At 41.6% G+C, this 23,585-nt stretch overlaps 1 protein-coding gene across 2 annotated transcripts in view; it reads left to right on the top strand.

Annotated features, from left to right (window-relative positions):
* LOC130293432 (tyrosine-protein phosphatase non-receptor type 11-like) overlaps nucleotides 1–22,708 on the top strand; it is a 143,109-nt gene extending 120,401 nt beyond the window's left edge. For both annotated transcript variants that reach the window (XM_056542103.1, XM_056542102.1), the window contains exons 8-16: nucleotides 2,545–2,624; nucleotides 4,483–4,638; nucleotides 7,619–7,750; nucleotides 11,010–11,164; nucleotides 11,243–11,310; nucleotides 14,458–14,609; nucleotides 17,856–17,956; nucleotides 21,221–21,340; nucleotides 22,378–22,708. In XM_056542103.1, the coding sequence (XP_056398078.1) occupies nucleotides 2,545–2,624; nucleotides 4,483–4,638; nucleotides 7,619–7,750; nucleotides 11,010–11,164; nucleotides 11,243–11,310; nucleotides 14,458–14,609; nucleotides 17,856–17,956; nucleotides 21,221–21,305 (929 nt within the window). In that variant the 3' untranslated portion in view covers nucleotides 21,306–21,340; nucleotides 22,378–22,708. The remainder of the gene's footprint in view (nucleotides 1–2,544; nucleotides 2,625–4,482; nucleotides 4,639–7,618; nucleotides 7,751–11,009; nucleotides 11,165–11,242; nucleotides 11,311–14,457; nucleotides 14,610–17,855; nucleotides 17,957–21,220; nucleotides 21,341–22,377) is intronic.
* Nucleotides 22,709–23,585: the final 877 nt, after the last annotated feature.

The following is a 23,585-nucleotide window of genomic DNA, read 5'->3' as shown; positions in this document are numbered from 1 at the left end:
TCACAATAATATGTGCATATTATGGTTAAAGTGTACCTACAAGTTTTGTTAAAAATGAAGTATATACTTTAATGTAAGTACATGGAGATACGGGGCAATATTTAAACTGTAAAATGCTGATGGGCCTGACCCAAATGCTGATGGGCCTGATGGGCCTGATGGGCCTGACCCAAAGTGAAAGGTGTTCAGGCTTCTGTGGGTTGCTTTCCCTAGGACAGGGCTTCCTTATTTTTTAAGAGCCAGAACAATGGCCGTTCCTCGGCGTAACCATTGGTGGTAATCTATGCGAGAATCTTCACAAATTATATCCATATGTGTTTTGCTAAATCCAGTAGAATGATGTACAAAGAGTCACATATCTTTACAAACCAAAGATTGATGCTGCCGGAGATAACCTTTTGCTGAATATATTCACCGTACCATGGTGAGCCCCCACAGTGAAGCCCATCTCTTGTGTTAAGAAGAACAACCTACATAAATATGGCTACAAATTCAAAAATCAATATACAAATTATGGGGGTGCACTTAAACAACAGAAACAACCTACTTAAATCAACCCCAATAATATACAGAAAATAACTAAATTACACAAATGTTATTGATCACATGATATAGAAAAATAACCAGAGCAACACTGGATACCCACCTCAAGTAAAAACACACAACACTCAGACAAGATAAAAACAGCGGTGGGGGAACACTGTATAGAAAAGATGAAATATAATAGGGTGACCGCAATATTATAATGATACCAGGTATACCCACTGCTGTAGATCTCTATGGGACAATGTAAATATATGCAAGTACTGATGTCTTAATACCAGTTTATGTTAGTATACTGTACATAGTAACCTATATAAAGATACCCTGGTAGATATCCAAACATTAACATGCAGCAATATATCGTAGCCTATGTCTCATATGTACATACAAAATATATACAAAGGAAAGAGCGGTCACCATAAATGTCGATAGAAATACTGACCAGTGCACATCAATGTGTGCCACTCCGGTGTTCGCCCACCTCACACTCCAACGCGTTTCGCCCCGCTTCGTCCAGGAGTGTGAGGTGGGGGAACACATTGATGTGCACTGGTCAGTATTTCTATTGACATTTATGGTGACCGCTCTTTCCTTTGTATATATTTTATATGTACATATGAGACATAGGCTACGATATATTGCTGCATGTTAATGTTTGGATATCTACCAGGGTATCTTTATATAGGTTACTATGTACAGTATACTAACATAAACTGGTATTAAGACGTCAGTACTTGCATATATTTACATTGTCCCATAGAGATCTACAGCATTGGGTATACTTGGTATCATTATAATATTGCGGTCACCCTATTATATTTCATCTTTTCTATATGGTGTTCCCTCACCGCTGTTTTTATCTTGTCTGAGTGTTGTGTGTTTTTATTGGGGTGGGTATCCAGTGTTGCTCTGGTTATTTTTCTATATCATGTGATCAATAAAATTTGTTACGTATTCATCGTGTCTGTGTAATTGATTTTTTTTTTCTGGATATTATTGGGGTTGATTTAAAGGGCACCTCTCATCAAATAAACTTTTTGATATATTTTAGATTAATGGATGTTGAATAACTTTCCAATAGCATGTTCATGAAAAATATGCTTCTTTCTATTGTATTTTTCCCGATCAGTCCTGTCAGCAAGCATTTCTGACTCATGCTGGAGTCCTAAACACTCAGAGCTGCCAGCCTGCTTTGTTCACAGCCAAACAGGCTGTGAACAAAGCAGGCTGGCAGCTCTGAGTGTTCTCCTTTGTGAACAAAGCAGACTGGCAGCTCGTAGTGTTTAGGACTCCAGCATGAGTCTGAAATGCTTGCTGCCAGAACTGGTAGGGAGACCCCTAGTGGTCATTTCCTCAAAGTGGAAAATTAAATAGAAAGAAGCATATTTTTTAATAACATGCAATTGTAAAGTTATTCTGCATACATTAATCTATAATATATCAAAAGTTTTTTTGATGAGAGGTACCCTTTAAGTGGGTTGTTTCTTATGTTGAGAAGCACTGCCCAAGAAGAACATAAGGTTTAATTGCAAATCAATGTTACAATGTTAATGGTACTCTTTGTTGCACAATAAAAAATGATACTGGGCAAATCAGTGTTGCTCAGGTTCTAGTGCTGTGTTCCCCAACCTTGGGCTCTCCCGCCCTGAGAATTGTAGTTTTTTCAACTGTTGGAAAGCCCCAGTTTAAGGAACATTGTTGTAGGACAGTGGTCTTCAACCTGCGGACCTCCAGATGTTGCAAAACTACAACTCCCAGCATGCCCGGACAGCCGTTGGCTGTCCGGGCATGCTGGGAATTGTAGTTTTGCAACATCTGGAGGTCCGCAGATTGAAGACCACTGTTATAGGATCTAATGACTGACCTTAGCATAGGCGAAAGAAGAGAAACCGCTGTGCACCATAGAAAGCAAGAGAGTTGAACACTAGTCATGTCACCTGCTGACTAAACAGCACCCGTATAACTTGTAAATTGTAATAAATAAAACATTGTGTATTGCAGTTGACACCACGAGGGTGGCTTTGAGGGATACGGACGAAAGCATTCCTGGGTCAGATTATATTAATGCGAACTACATAAAGGTAATGATGTGAAATACTGTCAGTCCTGTTTCAAACAATGTTATTGGGGTAGGGGGGTGGCGTGTAGGTGCCTGTAGACAGTGGAGTAGGAGAAACAACATCTTTTGGCAGTAATAAATGGAGAATACATTGAAAATGGGGAAACTAATCACTGGGCTGGGTTCACACTACGTTTTTGCCATACTGTTTTCAATCAGTTTTTCTAAGGAAAACCGTATGGCAAAAAAACGGATGGAACAGTATGGAAAAAAGTAAACCATATGCGTTTTTAAACAGTATACTGTTTTTAAAAGTGCATACAGTTACGTCAGTTTTTATTTACGTTTTTGGAAATGTTGTCAATTTTTAATGGGAGGGGTCTTGGATGGGGACTTTAGGATTCAGATGCGCATGTGCAAAGTAAAAACGTATACGTTTTTCCCGTATGGAACCGTATACATGTGCGTTTCCCATTGACGTCCATGTTAAAAAAAAAAAAAAAACACGTATGCGGTTGCAGTACTGTTTTTAAACCGGAGTCAAAACCGTGGTTGACCATGATTTTGTCTCCGGTTTCAAAACTGTACTGCAACCGCATACGTTTTTTTTTTTTGTTTTTTTTTAACATGGACGTCAATGGGAAACGCACATGTATACGGTTCCATATGGGAAAAACGTATACGTTTTTACTTTGCACGTGGGCATTTAAATCCTAAAGTCCCCACCCAAGACCCCTCCCATTAAAAATGGACAACATTTTCAAAAACGTATGGTTTTTTTTTTTCTATAAAAACTGACGAAACTGTATGCACTTTTAAAAACAGTATACTGTTTAAAAACGCATACGGTTTACTTTTTTTCCATACTGTTCCATCCGTTTTTTTGCCATACGGTTTTCCTTAGAAAAACGGATTGAAAACAGTATGGCAAAAACATAGTGTGAACCCCATGGGTTCTATCTTGTACATAATTTGTGTTAGCTTTGTAATTCACTTCCATGATTGAAGAAGGACTATTAAAAAATACATTTTCAATGAAGTAGGTGGCATTCAGTAGAGCTTATAGAGCTGCAACATGTGAGCTCCATGAGCCAGTTTTTCCCAACCAGGGTGCCTCCAGCTGTTGCAAAACTACAAGTTGTAGTTTTGCAACAGCTGGAGGCACCCTGGTTGGGAAAAACTGTTGCAAAACTACAACTCCCAGCATGCCCGGACAGCCGAAGGCTGTCCGGGCATGCTGGGAGTTATAGTTTTGCAACAGCTGGAGGCACCCCTGGTTGGAAACACTGCCATAAGCAATTTCTGGGAGCTGCTTATCTCAGTTCTCCATTTTGGCAATGAGCTTTCATGCTCAGCTGATATGAGGGAATAGTATATTAGGACTCTACCCATGTGTTGCTTGGTTATTTTCTTGGTATATTCACAAATGTTATCAATTTCTACATGTACTTATGGTATCTAGTACTTTCTGTGTACTATATTCCTTTCTAAGGGTACGTTGACACGCGCAGATTTTCAGCGGATTTTACGCTGCAGATCCGCAGGTGAAGGCCCGCTCTATGCTGGCTTTACATGTGCCTGCTCGTAGCAGCAATACGCCGCTACGAGCAGACACACTGAGATGTGTGAGTCGCGGTATACTCGCACATCGCGAGAGCTCTCTGCCTAGCTCAGAGCAGGGAGAGTGGCCGCGATGTAAGAGTACGCCGCGCACATCGCTGCAGTGTTTCTGCTCGTTGCGGCGTATTGCTGCTACCATCAGGCACATGTAAAGCCAGCATAGAGCGGGGCCTTCACCAGTAGATCCGCAGCTAAATCCACTGCAAAAATCCACGCGTGTGAACGTACCCTTAAATGTTTTTATTTGCATGTATCCATAGAGTACTCTGGATGAGACACGTGGCAACCAGCCCTATAAAGTGTATATAGCCACTCAAGGATGCCTCCAGAACACAGTGTGTGACTTCTGGTCCATGGTCTATCAGGAGAACACCCATGTTATTGTTATGACTACCAAAGAGATGGAGCGCTCAAGGGTAAGCTGTGTAGGCCCGGTTGGTATTTCTAGTCAACGCAGTGTTGTTGGCTTTGTATTTTATTATTTTTATCTTTTTTTTTTTTATAATACCTTTCCAGTTATGAGAAACATGACACATGCTGTACTGTTCCTTCCATGAAAAGGGTTATGCCATTGTGCCTCCTGTCTACAGGCTAGGGCTAGAGATGAGCGAACTTACAGTAAATTCGATTCGTCACAAACTTCTCGGCTCGGCAGTTGATGACTTATCCTGCGTAAATTAGTTCAGCCTTCAGGTGCTCCGGTGGGCTGTGAAAGGTGGATACATTCCTAGGAAAGAGTCTCCTAGGACTGTATCCACCTTTTCCAGCCCACCGGAGCACCTGAAAGCTGAACTAATTTATGCAGGTAAAACAATCAACTGCCGAGCCGAGAAGTTCGTGACGAATCGAATTTACTGTAAGTTCGCTCATCTCTAGCTAGGGCATAAGTGTCTGGTGGAGGGCGGCATGACTGCTACAACTCCTGCGCGTACTCTACCATTGTTCCGGTGCACTGTCCTCTTCCATAGACAATTAATAGAGCATACACACTGCTGCTTCATTAGAATGGGAAATTAGAGAATTAAAGGGGTATTCCAGGAAAAAAAACTTTTTTTTATATATCAACTGGCTCCAGAAAGTTAAACAGATTTGTAAATTACTTCTATTAAAAAAAATCTTAATCCTTTCAGTACTTATGAGCTTCTGAAGTTAAGGTTGTTCTTTTCTGTCTAAGTGCTCTCTGACACTTGTCTCGGGAAACGCCCAGTTTAGAAGAGGTTTGCTATGGGGATTTGTTCTAAACTGGGCGTTTTTACCGAGACCAGTGTCATCAGAGAGGACTTAGACAGAAAAGAACAACCTTAACTTCAGAAGCTCATAAGTACTGAAAGGATTAAGATTTTTTTAATAGAAGTAATTTACAAATCTGTTTAACTTTCTGGAGCCAGTCAACCCCTTTAAGATCAAGGATGGTGCCAGTAGTTGCCCACCCAAGTTAATCTGCTGGTAAAATTGGCAGCATCTAATCTATGAGTTTCCCTGCATAAAATGTATCCCCAGTGCTTTGAATTAATAGACTTAAACGGGTACTCCGGTGGAAAACTTGTATTTTTATTTTTTAAATCAACTGGTGCCAGAAAGTTAAACAGATTTTGTAAATTACTTCTATTAAAAAATCCTAATCCTTCCAGTACTTATTAGCTGCTGAATACTACAGAGGAAATTATTTTCTTTTTGGAACACAGAGCTCTCTGCTGACATCATGACCACAGTGCTCTCTGCTGACATCTCTGTCCATTTTAGGAACTGTCCAGAGCAGCATATGTTTCCTATGGGGATTTTCTCCTACTCTGGACAGTTCTTAAAAAGGACAGAGGTGTCAGCAGAGAGCAATGTGGTCATGATGTCAGCAGAGAACTGTGTGTTCCAAAAAGAGAATAATTTCCTCTGTAGTATTCAGTAGCTAATAAGTGCTGGAAGGATTAAGATTTTTAAATAGAAGTAATTTACAAATCTGTTTAACTTTCTGGCACCAGTTGATTAAAAAGATAAAAAAGTTTTCCACCGGAGTACCCCTTTAACGCTACAGATTTTATGCTGTGTCCAAGGAATTAAAAAATGTTATCAGTTGCTAAATACATCCAGGTTTCCAGGCTTTAAATCCGCAATATACACGCCACGTGTGAACATACCCCTAAATCTGACAGAATGATGGAGGTTCTGATGACAGTGTACACAGAGCCCCCTAACAGCTAATTTATATGAAGGGTATCATGAGCTGACCACACTAACCTTATACCTCTTATCCGGGTTCTGTTTAGACATGATACCAAATTCCCCTCATACATCTGTATTAAGCCTTATCCCGACTTCAGGAGAGCAGTTACACAAACCCAAGTTTAATATTACTCCTCCATTATGGGCCTTGATCCCTGGTGATTTAGGATATCCTGAAGAAGCCCATTGCTATTGCCCATCTGTATGCAGTGCACAACCAGATGTCCGATTTATCCATAATCTAAAAGACAGAATTTCAGACAAACAGACCATCCTGGTCTCCCACTGGGTTTGGACATATTAGCAAATCTGTAAGTTCTGCAGGCACCTGCAGTGAATGTAAATGGTAGAGACTTCTACAATGTCAGCCCGGGTCACTGGAATCACTGTTCCTAAAGGCAGGACACACATTTGTTACATAGCATTTTGAAGGACAGTAGTTTTACTGATACTTTGTAGAAACTGGTCAAAACTGGTTTATTTGACATCTCATCTCATCTCATTTGACATCTCATGTCAGCTAAAAGCTATCCCCTTGAAGCATCGCCAGATAAATGCATCAACTGATATTTAATAGATACTGTCAATGATATAAAACATTAAAGGGGTACTCCACTGGCCAGCGTTCGGAACTAAATGTTCTGAACGCGGTTTTCGTGCTGTGGGGGTCGGCCACGCCCTTCATGATGTCATGGCTACACCCCCTCAATGCAAGTCTATGGGAGGGGGCGTGACGCCCCCTCCCATAGATTTGCATTGAGGGGGTGTGGTCATGGTGTCACAAGGGGCGTGGCTGTCCCCCCCCCCCTCCCTCGCAATGCGAAAACAGCGTTCAGAACATTTTAGTTCCGAATGCTGGCCAGTGGAGTACCCCTTTAAGTGCTAAGTACCAAACAGCCTCCAAGCTGTGCTGAACTACAAGGGTGTGCACACTTCTTCCACCACCTTAGCTGTTGATATGTGGGTCATCTTTTAGGCTATTCCTATAACTCCTGTTGAGTAGGTGGAAGCAAGTTGCTCCCAGTAACAGTTTGGGGCACTACATTGCATGTGCGTTTATTGTTCCGCACCATTATTTGTTTTCTGGCTTATATGTAATACGTTAGAGAAGATATTTAAACAGAACAGACTGTGGACTCCAATGTGCTCCCTCTAAACCACTCCTCTCTGACGTTACAGAAAAAATGTTTTCGTTATTGGCCTGATGAAAACTGTTCCAAGGACTATGGCTGCATCCGAGTCTTGAGCCTGGCCTTGCACGAAGAAAAGGATTATATATTGCGGGAGTTACAGATGTCACGCACAGACAGGGTAAGACTCATTCAATTTCACTCATTATTCTCCTTTACCTAAGTAACATCTGGCATCTTTCTGTATTTAAGCTTGATCTGAATGTCCACCTTTTTACCACCATGTTATTTACAGATCCAGCATTCTGTATACATCTTATATCGGTTTTGTATAGGTTCATGTTGGAAGGGAGAACATTCACTTTAGGGTCCAGGACTAGGATTGTGGTATTTCTCACACCATGCACAGCTATTACTTATCATATTAAGGAATTTCCCTTCAATTTTAGTTTACTATGTTTTGATTCCTTCTGTCTGAAGATCTAGAGGTTTGCTCTTCAACTTCACCTATAGCCCAGGCACATAGTTGAAAACAAAAATTCCCCTGGAGACTTCACTCAATGCTTATAAAATTATCCCCCCAGACAACAGAGAGGGGATAACCAGCTGATAACGGGGGATCCGACTGCTGAACCCCCTCCCCCCCCCCCCATGTGATTTTGAGAATGAGGACCTTGGTCTTCCGTTAGATTGGAATGGTAAGACATGCTTGGGTTCTGCAGGAAACTGCAAAATACTTTGCTTTTTTTTACGGTGCTCCCATAGAAATGAAAGGAGTGGCTGCGCGCACGCGCAACCTGCCACTGAATTTTAATGGGAGACCATGTTTTCAAGATCGCTGGGTACACCAGCGGTCAGACCCCCCACTATCAGCTAGTTATCTCCTGTCCTGTTGATAGCACCACCCCTTTAAGGTACCAGTAAATATAGAGGAAAATGCACAAGGGTTGCGAACTTGAAATTTTATTTTTTACTGGACAACTTATTGAAAAATCATTAAAAGCAAATATGTTCTTTTGAAATTGACTAATTGAAAAACCATAATGAATCTTAAAGAATTCTAAAGTAAACATGTCTATAGTTCTGATTCAAAATAATAATTAGCATTTAGTCTAAGCTGATAAATGATAGTATTTCCAAAAACAAATACCTGCAGAAGTACCAAGAGTCTCAAAATAAAATCGCCGGAAAATGAAGTCCCCTATTATGTCCTGTCCAGGAATTTTTGAATGGTTGGCCACCTTAAACATGCACCCTTGAACCCATGAATGTCAGGCTTTACGCTTTCATGATTCACTTTTTTTTTCATTTCTGAAATATTTGCACATAATGACTAGTTTTGCGTTCAGTGTTGTGACACTCCCGTCTAGATCCGCAGCCTTCTCTAGATCATGCAGTGTGACAGTTTCTCAGTAGCAGCGCTCACCCATATGTAATTGGGTAATAAACACCTCTTTGTCCGCTCCTCATCAGCGTGTGGGCTGTCAGACCAATCGGAGGGCTCGCAACCTGCTGCCAACATCACATCTTACAGACAGTTCTGTAATTGCAGGTCCTGGAGGGTGTAAGGGAGGCTCCATTACAGTGTTATAGTAAGATGTTCTGTATTAACCATTGTATAGCTGTCTCCATGATGCAGTTTGGTGCATACGGTCATTGATAAGTGCACTTTATATGTTGGGCATTTTATTAGCGTAGCGGAGAGTACTAGGTGCCAAATAATCAGTCCTACCTTAATATAAAACGGACCATGGGTACATTCACATGTACTTAATCTACTAATGGGTTTCTGCAGCAGACATTCTGTTTGTGGGTTTTTAGCTGGGGAGTTTCCGCAGCAGAAAATTCTCATGTGGATTATGTTGCTACCCATTGACTTCAGTGAGTCTGCAGCAAATATACTTGCACATTTTTCTGCTGGGGAAAACCCGCATCGGATTATAAATATGTGAGCGTACCCTAAATTTACAATAGCGCCTTGAACACAGATGTAAACATGGCCTCGGGACCAATATGTGACAAGCAAACATGTACATAGTACAAGCTGCCACTTACTGAACCTACTTCACCAATGAGAATGACTCAAAAGAGCACCCTTATGGCCCCAACCCTCAGATGTTCTAGTGAGAGTCCTTTTATTGAGTAGATAGGACAGCACAGTGTTTCAGTTTGTCCTGTCGGGCTGGATTCCTGGGTTCAAATCTGACATCATCTGTACTTCAGAACATTAATAGGTTAATTTGGAGTTTAGATTGTGAGCCGCGCTTGGGAACAGGGAGCAGTATGAACAATAACTATCTCTGTACAGTCCTGCAGAATAAGTTGGCACTGAAAAAATAAATCTAATGTCTCTGCATTTTGTTAGGAACCACAATTCCAAAAAAATACAAATTTGAATAAGGTGCTGCTTACAGTACTTGTGTAAAAACACTGGCTTATTAAAACGAACATCAACGCTTTTCAAAATCGATATAACTTCCTCTTTAGGACAGTGCATTTTGGGCTAAGGGTTATTTAGTTTAGAAAAAAAAAATGGACAATAGGTGACCTAATAAAAAAAAAAACTAAATAAATAATATATATATATATATATATATATATATATATATATATATATATTTATATTATTATCAGGGGGCGATACAGATTTATCTCCCATGATCTATTTATATCCCTAACTGTATCTATAACAAGGGAGGAATCCTCTACGTAAGAAAAGAAAAGAAGATTTCTACTTCACCACAGATGGGGGTCCTTTACTGGTAAGGGCAGTGAGACTATGAAACTCTCTGCCAGAGGAAATAGTCAAGGTGAACTCAAAAGGGGCCTGGATCATTTCTGGAGAATAAAATAACAGGTCATAGTCATAAGATTCTAGAGGTGGGATGTTGATCCGGCGAGTTATTTTGATGACAGATTTAAAATCAGGAAGGAATTTGTACCCCTAAAATTAGGAGAATTGTCTTCTATATCATGGGTTGTTTTTTACTTCCTCTGGATTGACACTATAGAGTCATTGGCTGAACTGGATGGATGAATGTCTGTTTTCATCCTCACAAACCATGTAACTCTATTAACCGCATAAGTGTAGACTCTCCTGCCTAATGGACAAGTAAAGTGCGATAGCACAACACTTCTATATTGCTGGTGCATTCTGCCTTGTGTCATTTCTATACCACCATACCTTTATGTCTACAACCCCAAAAAAGTCACTTGTAACATGTGCAAACCAGTTTTTATTACGCATGGAATACAAATGAAAAAAAGATGGATAAAGTTTATAAAATGAAGTCCAGATTCGCATATCCTCCCAGCAAACAAAGTACTACAGCAATCATCCATGCTGCAGTAATGTCCGGAAAATTACAGCCTATAGACTCACTGCAAAGACCAAATCTAATGGAATGACTATTTGGTACTAACACTATTTACTTTCCTAGGAAGAACTTCCAAGGCGCATTTGGCACTATCAGTATCTGAGCTGGCCAGACCATGGAGTCCCGAATGAACCAGGAGGCGTTCTAAGCTTTCTAGAAGAAATTAATGCAGCACAGCAAAGTATTCCAGGCTCTGGGCCTATAGTGGTGCACTGCAGGTATGGCATTTGTTACTCATTAAGATAGAAGATCGTCTTGTGGTCTTATGTTAAAGTAATTTTTTTTCTCTCTCTTAGTGCTGGAATTGGGCGCACGGGTACCATCATAGTTATTGATATTCTGGTCGACATTATAAACAGACAAGGTAACTCTTTATTTCTTTATAAAAAAATGTGTGTGTGTATATGTACGTACGTACGTACGTACACACACACACACTCTCTCCTATACTGTAAGTTGTCCTATCAATTCCTTTTAAAAGGAACACTAGACCTGCTCAATGACCTTGCTCATTAAGCTGTGAAAGTTGTTGTTGTTGTTGGACCCAGAAGCTTTCTTTAAATGGACGCTGTCAGATACAAACCCTTTTTATATGTTGTACATCTTGGCAAAACAGTAACCTTTCTAATATACTTCATATGAATGTTATTTCCTTTTTATAGAAATCATGGCTTTGTCCAAGCTGAAGCACAGGCATAGATCAAGTCCAGTAAGTGAGGGTGGGCTAGCACTCGTCTGTGCTCTCTCCTGCCTGATAGCACTCCTCTGTGCCCTCTCCTGTCTGATAGCACTCCTCTGTGCCCTCTCCTGTCTGATAGCACTCCTCTGTGCCCTCTCCTGTCTGATAGCACTCCTCTGTGCCCTCTCCTGTCTGATAGCACTCCTCTGTGCCCTCTCCTGTCTGATAGCACTCCTCTGTGCCCTCTCCTGTCTGATAGCACTCCTCTGTGCCCTTTCCTGTCTGATAGCACTCCTCTGTGCCCTCTCCTGTCTGATAGCACTCCTCTGTGCTATTCTCTGTCTTATCAGACAGGAGAGAGCATAGAGGAGCACTATCAGAAAGGAGAGAGCACAGAGGAGTGCTAGCCCACCCTCACTTACTGGACTTGGTCCATGCCTGTGCTTCAGCTTGGACAAAACCATAATTTTAGAAGCCATGATTTCTATAAAAAGGAAATAAAATTTTCTTATGAAGTATATTAGAAAGGTTAATGTTTTGCCAAGATGTACAATTATATAAAATGTATTTGAATCTTATACTTCCCATTTAAGCAAAACATGTCATCACTTCAGGCTGGCCGAACCACAAGTCATCGGGGTGATGCCCAGCAGCTTCTCCCCACCAGCCTTGATTTATAAATATCCAAAGATCAAGACTGGTCAGTTAAGAAGTTGATTTGCAATGCCCCAATGACTTGCAGCTCGGGCAGCAAGAAAGTGATGACAGGTTCCCTTCATGTGGACTTCATGTGCACAGCTCCTTTTCATATGGATAACCTAGTGGGTGGCCACTGATCAGGACTTCCCTCAGTAAGCCAGAATAAAAAGCATCCTCCACTCTGATGAGCCTTGTGGTTTTATATATTAACTTGTGTCCTGCCACACTTTGCCTGCAGTGGGCGCTGCATGGATACTGTATAGCCCCAATCAGCTGACTTATTGAGGGTTAGAGACCCTCCCTTTCGTACCTCATGGGGTTGTTTTAATTAAAACCCCAGAATCCTGGTGATTACTTCAGCAGTCATGTGATAGCCAAGAGGGAAGGGTTCCCAGGGTAGACAACCCCTTTAAAGGAAAACTGTCAGCCAGTTCACCCACACTAAACCCAATACACTGGGTTATAGTTTGGGTGAACAGGAATCCATACAGGGGTCACTTACTTGTCTGCCTCCACTGGCCACTGAGTTATGCCCCGGTAAAGTTCTGCTGTTCCAGCATCGAGCTCTCAAGGCGAGGCCCCCGCCGGCTACCTCTGCGGCGTCCTAGGCCTGCCCCCTTACTTAGCATAATCATTATCTTCAACTCCATGTCCTGGTGATGTGGAATCACGTGCTCCCTGAGCACAGCGCTCTGTCTGCAGAGCATATGCGCTTAGTTTTTTTACCCAGCTCTCACATACTGATTATGTGAGAGCGGTGCGTCGGGACAGCCGCTCTGCCGATGCACAGCTCTTACATCAGGATGTGAGAGCAGGGTAAAAAATTCAGCGTATGCGATCTGAAGAGAGTGCTGCGCTCAGGGGGCACGTGACTCCACATCACCAGGACATGGAGTTGAAGATAATGATTATGCTAAGTAAGGGGGCAGGCCTAGGACGCCGCAGAGGCAGCCGGCGGGGGCCTCGCCTTGAGAGCTCGATGCTGGAACAGCAGAACTTTACCGGGGCATAACTCAGTGGCCAGTGGAGGCAGACAAGTAAGTGACCCCTGTATTGACTCCTGTTCACCCAAACTATAACCCAGTGTATTGGGTTTAGTGTGGGTGAACTGGCTGACAGTTTTCCTTTAAAGAGAATCTGACATCTATTTCACCCACACGAAATCCAATATATTGGGTCATAGTGCAGGTGAATTACTGTAAAAAGTGAAACTTGTTTAGGTAACGTATGTTTAACGTAAGTTCTGCCTGTTAGAAGCTTCTTGCTATAGCGCTCCAACATGCACTTGAGGCTGGGGAGCCAGCTTGCGCATTCCGCCCCGGCCTGCCCCCTTCCGTGAAATCACGGCGGAGGGGGCAGTATTGAGCACAATGCTCTTTGCTACACTGGCTGACGTCGTGTAAAAGGATGGCCTGAGTGGAATATTGTTGAGGCAGGGGAGCTGCGTGAGCCAGCTCCCTGCCTCCAGTGGACATTGGAGTGCTATAGCAAGGAGCTTCTAATGGGCAGAACTTCAGACATACGTAACGTAAATATGTAAGTAACCCCTCTTTTTACAGCTATTCACCTGCACTATGCACTGTAACCCAATATATAGGCCGGCATTTATCATTGTAGGTGTAAGTGAAGCATTTTTCTACACCATTTTTGTGTGTGTTGATAATGTGTAGGAGCACCAAATTTATAAAATGGTCACAGAACAGTTGATACATTTTGTGCAGGTCACATTTTCTGAAATTTCTCTCTTCACATACACCAAAAAGCGAAGCTATGTCTGGGCTGGTGTAGTTTTAGAGACTTTACAGTGGCTTTACGCCTTTTTTGCGCCTTTTCACAAAAAGGGGCAGCTCATAAAACCCTTCTATATCATGTGTATTGCCCAAATCAGTGGATTGCAACTCAAAATCAGCAGAAATGTGTAAACTAAAAGGCGCAAATAAAGCCTACTTGCGCCTTTTTTGTGCCTTTTCTAGACACAAAAACAGTCTAAAGACAATGATAAATGTCGGCCATTGGGTTTAGTGCGGGTGAAATAGCTGTCAGACTTTCTTAATATGTAGGTTATTGTTTGGGTTATAGAATGATAAATATAGATTTGGAGTATGAGGTTTATTGTGTCCCTCATATATACAGGTTTGGACTGTGACATTGACATCCCCAAGACCATACAGATGGTGAGGCAGCAGCGCTCAGGGATGGTGCAGACGGAGGCGCAGTATAAATTCATATATATGGCCGTACAGAAATATATTGAGACAAGGAAGAAGTATCTGGAGGATGAGCAGGTGAGAAGACTTCATTTTCCCAGACTACAGAGCATCTTGCATAAAAACAGGTTATTTGTGGAATAGATGAAAATAAATGGCGCCAAACCTACTTCTGGACTTGGACAATGGCCAGCAGACTGAGATCAGGGAATAATATGAAGCTTTAGCTGGCGTTAACCTTGTATAAGTTTTGAAGGAATGGCGCCATTTACTGTGAGAAATACATTTTATGTTCTCCTAGATGGGGAGTTAAACGTCTGTCTATTGGAAATGGTTATTCTATGTCTTCCATTTTGACAACTGCCATAGTGATACCAAGTACGGCTGTAGAAATAAGCGCTAATGGCGAGAATACAATTGTGTTAGATTTTATTTTGCTACATTCTGAGATGAAGCCTAATGTTTTCAATATACTGAGTAGAAGCTTCTGCATAGACATTACAGCTGGATGTGCGCCATTTCTCACTTTATGGAAATCTAACCATATGAGCCTGCATTGTAGATCCACAGTATTAGCTGGACAAAACCCTGCTCAGGCCAGTGGTATTGGTGCATAGTGCTACCTTGTGGGTTACTGGAGTAGGTGCAAGTGTGGGGATGCTTGTGATCACCTGCAGGAGTTAGTTAGTAATGATACAGGCCTGTCTAGTCAGCCAGCAGGTGTCCATTTGGACAAGACCTGAGCAATGATTGCCCAACCTTCTCACACTCATGGGTGATAAAAGCCTTTAAAACACCCTCCCCACACTCACACATGCAGGAAGATGTCCTTTAGGCTTGGATTACAATACACTTGGCGTTTTTGCCGAAACAGATGCCATACTCGTTGTATAGTGTACTTTTGGGGTCAATAATGCTGTGGCAAAAAATATGAAACTTCATACACACGTGGTTTTGTATTTTTATTTTTTACAGTCTTTAATCTTTGTGGCAGTTTTCCAAAATCTTAGCATGCAGAGAGTATGGCTTGGTGCAGTGGAACTTAATGCACCAGGACGTACATTTACGTCATGGACATGACCGCGAACACCGGACCTGTGCTCGTTTCATGCGCAGCAGGTCCCGGCTGCTATCAGCAGCCGGGGACCCACCAGTAATTGCTGACATCAGCGATCGCACCGATGTCCACCATTTAACCCCTCAGATGCAGTGATCAATACAGATCACTGCATCTGCGGCAGTGCGGCACTTAATATGGATGATCGGATCTCCCGCAGCGCTGCCTCGGGGATCCGATCATCTGTAATGGTGGCCAGAGGTCCCCTCACCTGCCTCCGGCGGTCTCCTGGGGTCTTCTGCTCTGATCTGAGATCGAGCAGACCAGAGCAGAAGATAACCGATAACACTGATTAGTGCTATGCATAGCACTGGACAGTATTAGCATTCAAGTGATTGATATAGATAGTCCCCCTATCAGGGCTATTAAAGTGTGGGGAAAAAAAGTTTAAAAAAATGTGAAAAATCCCCTCTCCCAATAAAAAGGTAAAATGTCAGTTTTTCCCATTTTAGCCCCAAAAAGCGTTACAAAATATGTTTATCAATTTTTTTTTTTTATCGCTGCGTGCGTAAATGTCCGAACTATTAAAATATAATGTTAATTATCCCGTATGGTGAACGGCGTAAACGTGTTTAAAAAAAAAAAAAGTCCAAAATTGCTACTTTTTTTGTCACATCATATTAAAAAAAAAGTAATAAATGTATTAAAAGTTTATATATATATATGTGTGTGTGTGTGTGTATGTATGTATGTATGTATGTATGTGTGTGTGTGTGTGTGTGTGTATATATATATATATATATATATATATATATATATATATATATATACACACATACAAATGTGGTGTCAATAAAAAGAACAGATCACAGCGCAAAAAATTAGCCCTCATACCGACATTTTTGCAACAAAATTAAAGTTATAGGTCGTCCAAATAGAGGGGTTATTAACGTACTAATTTGGTTAAAAAGGTTGCGATTTTTTTTAAAGCGGTACAATAATAGAGAAGTATGTAATCATGGGTATCATTTTAATCGTATTGACCCAGGGCACCTGTGGCGAATTTGCCAATCTTGGTGTTCTCTGGCAAATGCCAAACGTCCTGCACGGTGTTGGGCTGTAAGCACAACCCCCACCTGCGGACGTCGGGCCCTCATACCACCATCATGGAGTCTGTTTCTGACTGTTTGAGTGGACACATTCAAATTTGTGGCCTGCTGGAGGTCATTTTGCAGGGCTCTGGCAGTGCTCCTCCTGCTCTTCCTTGCACAAAGGTGGAGGTAGCGGTCCTGCTGCTGGGTCGTTGCCCTTCTACGGCCTCCTCCATGTCTCCTGATGTACTGTCCTGTCTCCTGGTAGCGCCTCCATGCTCTGGATACTACACTGACAGACACAGCAAACCTTCTTGCCACAGCTCGCATTGATGTGCCACCCTGGATGAGCTGCACTACCTGAGCCACTTGTGTGGGTTGTAGACTCCGTCTCATGCTACCACTAGAGTGAAAGCACCACCAGCCTTCAAAAGTGACCAAAACATCAGCCTGGAAGCATAGGAACTGAGAAGTGGTCTGTGGTCACAATCTGCAGAACCACTCCTTTATTGGGGGTGTCTTGCTAGTTGCCTATAATTTCCACCTGTTGTCTGTTCCATTTACACAACAGCATGTGAAATAGATTGGCAATCAGTGTTGCTTCCTGAGTGGACAGTGGGATTTCATAGAAGTGTCATTGACCTGGAGTTACATTGTGTTGTTAGTGTTCCCTTTATTTTTTTGGAGCAGTGTATAAAAGAGTTATGGTTTTTAGAAGGCGAGGAGGACAAAATGAAAAGGCAAAAATAAAATTGATCTGGTCCTTAATCGGTTAAAGGAGTAGTCTGGTGAAAAACTGTTCTTTAAAATCTGGTCTGAAGGGAGGTTAATCGTTAATCTGTTTCTGAGCCCACTGTCCAGTGCTTCTGGGTTTGGGTGACATGATGTCACATGTCTGCTTGGCCAATCAGCAGCAGAGGCAGGACGTCCTGACCACCGATTTGATGAGCAGGTGTTTGACCAAACATTGAAGTGCCGGATGCAACAGGCAGCAATGCAGGAATGGGCAAGATAAGTCTTTTTTTTTTTTTTTTATTTGAGCAGGGTTAGTAAAAAAAACTGCTTCAAACTACAAAAGAAAAACTGGAGCGCTGAAAACTGATATTATGGATATCTTTCCTAGATTTTTTTATGTATTCAATTTATTTATTTGTTTATTGTATGCCTTTTGTACAGAGGGGCAGGACAAAGGAGCGTGAATATAGCAACATTCATTACCCACTTGGGGACAAGTTAAAACCCAAAGCACCTTCAGCGGCAGCACCTAGCCAACCTAGGTAAGCATGGGCAGGGTTACGGGATGCTACACCATTATCAATGAGCGCTCACTGCTGTCATTATGCATTTGTGTCCATACTGCTGCTGTTGTGCTGTGTACTTTATGTGGATACAGTATATTCTGCAGTCCACCAGATCTCTGCATTGGGACTAATGCTGACAGTCTCTGATATATGGTCAGCCAATTAAAATAGTTGTATGGAATTACTGAAACAGCACCACCCTTGGCTATAGACAGTGTCTTGTAATGCAACTCCACTTCATTCACTTAAATGCAGATGAGATGTAATATCAGACATTGCCCAAGATTACAGGCAGATTCTAAAACATGTTGTTTTTTTCGAATCTTTTTACTCTGTTTCTTTTCTATTTTCTTATTGTATTTTTTATGGATAATATACATACTCTGGGGATCAAAAGTTTGGGCACCCCAGGTAAAAATTTGTATTAAAGAAGCCAAGGAAAGATGGAAAAATCTAAAAAATGCATCAAATTACAGATTAGACATTCTTATAATATGTCAACAAAAGTTAGATTTTATTTCCATCATTTACACTATATCAAAATAACAGAAAACAAAAAAAATGGCGTCTGCTAAAATTTGGGCACCCTGCAGAATTTATAGCATGCACTGCCCGCTTTGCAAAGCTGAGACCTGCCAGTGTCATGGATTGTTCTCAGTCATCATCTGGGAAGACCAAGTGATGTCAATCTCAAAGGTTTTAAATGCCCAGACTCGTCTGACCTTGCCCCAACAATCAGCACCATGGGTTCTTCTAAGCAGTTGTCTAGAAATCTGAAACTGAAAATACTTGATGCTCACAAAGCTGGAGAAGGCTTTAAGGGTATGTTCACACTGAGGAATTGGGGCGGAAATCAAGCAGAAATTTTCTGCCTCAAAATATTACTTTTCCACTAGAACTCAGAGATTTCGCGCTGAATTGGCGCGGAATTACGCACCGAAATGCAGGTTTCATGCGGAGGAGTATCAAGTATTTCTATCTATAAATTACTTTTTTTTTCTCATGCAGAAATTCCGCACGGAAATGCTTTTGACTAAAAAAAAAAACAAAAAAACTTTGATCTCTGTGGGAGAACGACGCTGATTCCACCTGAAAGAAAGAACATGTTCTTTCTTCAAGCGGAACAGACTTCTTCGTCAGAATTCTGCTTGAGGAAATTCCTCAGTGTGAACTGAGGGGCAGAAATTCTGCACAGCTCTATGGACCCCTGCGATCAGGCATCTTATCCCCTATCCTTTGAATAGGGGATAAGATGTCTTAGTGCGGGAGTACCCCTTTAAAGGGGTTCTCCGGTGGAATTTTTTTTTTTTAAATCAACCGGTGCCAGAAAGTTACAGTTTTGAAAATTACTTCTATTAAGAAATCTTAATCCTTCCAGTACTTCTTGTCAGCAGAGAGCTCTGTGTTCCAGAAAGAAAATAATTTCCTCTGTAGTATTCAGCAGCTATCATGACCACAGTGCTCTCTGCTGACATCTCTGTCCATTTTAAGTACTGTCCAGAGTAGGAGAAAATCCCCATAGCAAACATATGCTGCTCTGGACAGTTCCTAAAATGGACAGAGATGTCAGCAGAGAGCACTGTGGTCATGATGTCAGCAGAGAGCTCTGTGTTCCAGAAAGAAAATAATTTCCTCTGTAGTATTCAACAGCTAATAAGTACTGGAAGGATTAAGATTTTTTAATAGAAGTAATTTTCAAATCTGTTTAACTTTCTGGCACTGGTTGATTAAAAAAAAAAAAAAAAAAAAAAGTTTTCCACCGGAGTACCTTTTAAACCCCAGTGTAAATTCTAGAATGAAGACCTTTCTGATAACAAATGGCTTGCATCCCTGGTGCAGTCCTCCCCCCGCCAAGTAAGCAGAGGGAACACTTTGTTTCTGTAAAATCATCAGGTTCAGTTCAGACTTATTTGCTGCAGTGGACTTGTATGGTAGGCTTATCTTATTTGCTGCAGGTAGGCTTATTTTACTTTTTTTTAAGCTTTGTTTGTCGGTTCTTCCCCTGTTAAGAAATCCTGCATTGGCCCTGAATTAAAAGGGGTACTCCAGTGGAAAACTTATTATTATTATTATTATTATTTTTATTTTTATTTTATTTATTTATTTATTTATTTTTTAATTAACTGGTGCCAGAAAATTAAACCGGTTTATAAATTACTTCTATTAAAAACTCTGAATCCTTCCAGTACTTATCAGCTGCTGTATGCTCCAGGAAGTTCTTTTCTTTTTGAATTTCCTTTCTGTCTGACAACAGTACTCTCTGCTGACACCTCTGTCCATGTCAGGAATGGTCTGGAGCAGGATAGGTTTGCTATGGGGATTTGCTACTACTCTGAACAGTTCCTGACACAGACAGAGGTGTCAGCAGAGAGCACTGTGGTCAGAGTAGGAGCAAATCCCCATAGCAAACCTCTCCTGCTCTGGACAGTTCCTGACATGGACAGAGGTGTCTGCAGATAGCACTGTGGTCAGATTGAAAAGAAATTCAAAAAGAAAAGAACTTCCTGTGTAGCATGCAGCAGCTAAGTACTGGAAGGATTAAGAGTTTAAAAGCAATTTACAAATCTGTTTAACTTTCTGGCACCAGTTGATTTAAAAAAATATATATATATTGTTTTCCACTGGAGTACCCCTTTAACTCTAAAGTTGTTGTGGTGGCAGAATGCACATTTAGTCTGCAACTCTCATAAACTTCAATGGGACTACCAGAAATTCCGTAGACCACATGTTCAAACTCCAGGTCATGGAGTTTGAACATGTCTCTGCTGCTGCAACAATTACTTAACCTTTAAAGGTATAGTCACACACAGCAGATCACGCTGCGTAAAATACACTGCGCAGTGGGAAATACGCTGCTTATTCTCCTATGAGCAAACACACAAGGCTACACACACGGTCTGAAAACAATCAGGTTTGAAAACACAGTTACGTTGGTGCTGGCCCTGCCTCCAAACCTCACTGCACACACAGGGCTGCTGTGGGTAGCCCTGTGTGTCTGCTCATAGGAGAATATGCAGCTTATTTTTCACTGCACAGCAGATATTGCACAGCGTGAAATACGCTGCTTATACACAATGTGTGACCCTACCCTTAAAGGGCTACTCCTGTGCATAACAACTTATCCCCTACTACAGAATAGGGATAAATGTCTGTTCATGGGGGGGGGGGGTGTTTCAATCACTATAAACTGGCTCTAATATAACAACTTACATGCATTTTCTTTATATTTTACATCTGCAGAGTCAGCGATGATTCCACCTGTGTCTATGAGAATCTGAATATTAGGAGCACACACAAATCAAGTACTAGTAATGCTGGCAGATAATCCATGGCATTTCCAGATGCACTGATACTAAATGAGTAAGAACGTCCTCCCTATACATTCATGTCGATGCTGTTATTTTAGTAATATTGCACAAAGCCATTTACCATTACCACAAGCATTTTTGTGTTGATAGTACATGATCGATCCTCTTTGCTCATTTGAAGCAGTGTTATTAATACACCTTCTAGCATCCTGCACAACTATGGTGAATGACTGTAGTAAACATTTCCACCAGTAGATGGTGCCTTTACATATGTAATTGTGATTCATAACAGCACACCATGTGGCTAGGCATGGTATTGCTAGAAAAATGTGTGAACATTTTTACAGTATTTTTTGATCTTCTGACATCATAAGACTGCATCTATGTGTGATAGCCACCAATAACTAGTTCTAAGAGGCTATGGTGCTCATTCAGGTGTTGTGCTCTTTTGGTTCATATCACACACACATTTCCAAGCTGTGATGTTGAGCATATTATTGTATTCAATGAAGTTCAGATGCACTATGTCAAACCAACGTTGTGTTTGTGTCAGAAGATGAGCACATACTTTTAACCTGAAACCTTCACATTCAATTAACCCCTTAAAGGGGTACTCTGCCCCTAGCATCTTATCCCCTATCCAAACTTGTTCTTTAGGCAGCATTAATTACAGTCAGTGGGGTTCGGCAATGTCCACGCGGCCGCCCTTGGGATCTTTGCATGGAATATTTCCAGGGGGAGATTCCTTAATGTGAACCCAGCCTTATTGGTCTCCCTGCACAGTGGTGATACAGCCACCCCATGAACTTGAGCTACAGCACAGCCCCACCTACTGGAATAGAACCACACTGCAGTTCCCTACAAGACAGGCAGCTGGGGCATCACTGTAAAGGGGACACGGTGCTACACCAGACTGCAGCCCCTTTATCCTCAGGATGCGTGAAGTTCCCAAAGGTATCAGACCCCCAGTGATCATTTGGTCATGGCATATCCTAGTGATATATAAGATGAGAATAGTCTTCATTACCAGCCTATTATTGGGTATCTGCACGGACCATCTAATCCTATGCTCTATCACCTTTCTTGCAGGACAGCACTTTTTGTCTCCATTTCCCTGGCCATGGCTATCTGGAGTTGTCCCCAGTTCTGCAGCTTACCCCTGCCTAGCCCCTGCGCCAGCTCCAGACGGAGGAACACAAGTGTAAGAGAGACGTGAGCAAGGGGCACTTGTGAGGAGAACACATCCACAGTAACTTATTATGAAAGAACAACCTTTTTTTTTTTTTTTTGCCTCAGTGTTTCGGAGTATTTATTTAAGTGCCTATGAGAAGCCACTGAGTTTTAGATATTTTTATTTGTCAATTCTTTGTTTTACTCTTTGTTTTGTAAAAATGTGTAATAAATATGCTGGTCCTAAAGACAGAAAAACACTGGTTGTTTCCTACCATGAGTGAGAGAATTTGTGAGACACAAAGAAAGTGGAGTAGTTTTTGCCTCCTCTGCTTGTCTCAGGAACTGTCCGAAGCATTAGAGGTTTGCTATGGGGATTGGCTCCTACTCTGGACAGTTCCTGTGACAGACAGAGTTGTCAGCAGAGAGCACTGTTGTCAGGCAGAAAATAACTCAAATTCAGCAGCTGATAACTACTGGAAGGATTAAGATTTTTTTTTAATAGAAGTAATTTACAAATCTGTTAAACTTTCTGTAGCCAGTTGATATAAAAAAAAAAGCTTTTTCCTGGAATACCCTTTAATCTGCAGTATTAAAAAAATAACCCCAAGCCATCATTCCTCTGCCTCCCTGCACCCACCTGCCAAATCTGAAACTACTCCTGGCCCATTTCTCCAGATCAGATAAGCAGAGTCTCAATCAAACAGATCAAACCAGGATAACCCAAAGTTATAGGGAGGGAGATCGATACTTTCCTTGTTTCTAAAGGAGGTGTATCAAGGCTGTATGTGAGGAGAACACCAGCATCCATAGGGGGGAATGACCCAGTGGCAGGGCAGCCCCAATGCTGCCCGACGTAGCCCTAGGCTCTGGGCCGCGCCACCCCACAGACACACCAGCAATGAAAACCATGAACAGGAGACAAAAAACGCACTTACCATGTCCTCCCAGTCAGAGGACTGAAAGAATAACAGGGACCTATAAATTTTTTTTTTTTTTTTTTTGTACTGTTCTTCAGATATGTGGCTCAAGCAATCCCAAGCCATCAGGTGGAAAAAGCTGCTTGTAGAGCTCAGATATGCATTGTCCCCTAATATACACAGGGTTGTGTCTTTCTTGGTCATGCC

The sequence above is a fragment of the Hyla sarda genome, chromosome 10, assembly GCF_029499605.1.
Source record: "Hyla sarda isolate aHylSar1 chromosome 10, aHylSar1.hap1, whole genome shotgun sequence".
Taxonomy (NCBI): domain Eukaryota; kingdom Metazoa; phylum Chordata; class Amphibia; order Anura; family Hylidae; genus Hyla; species Hyla sarda.
The sequence above is the reverse complement of the archived record's forward strand: the minus strand, read 5'-3'. Positions and strand labels throughout refer to the sequence as shown.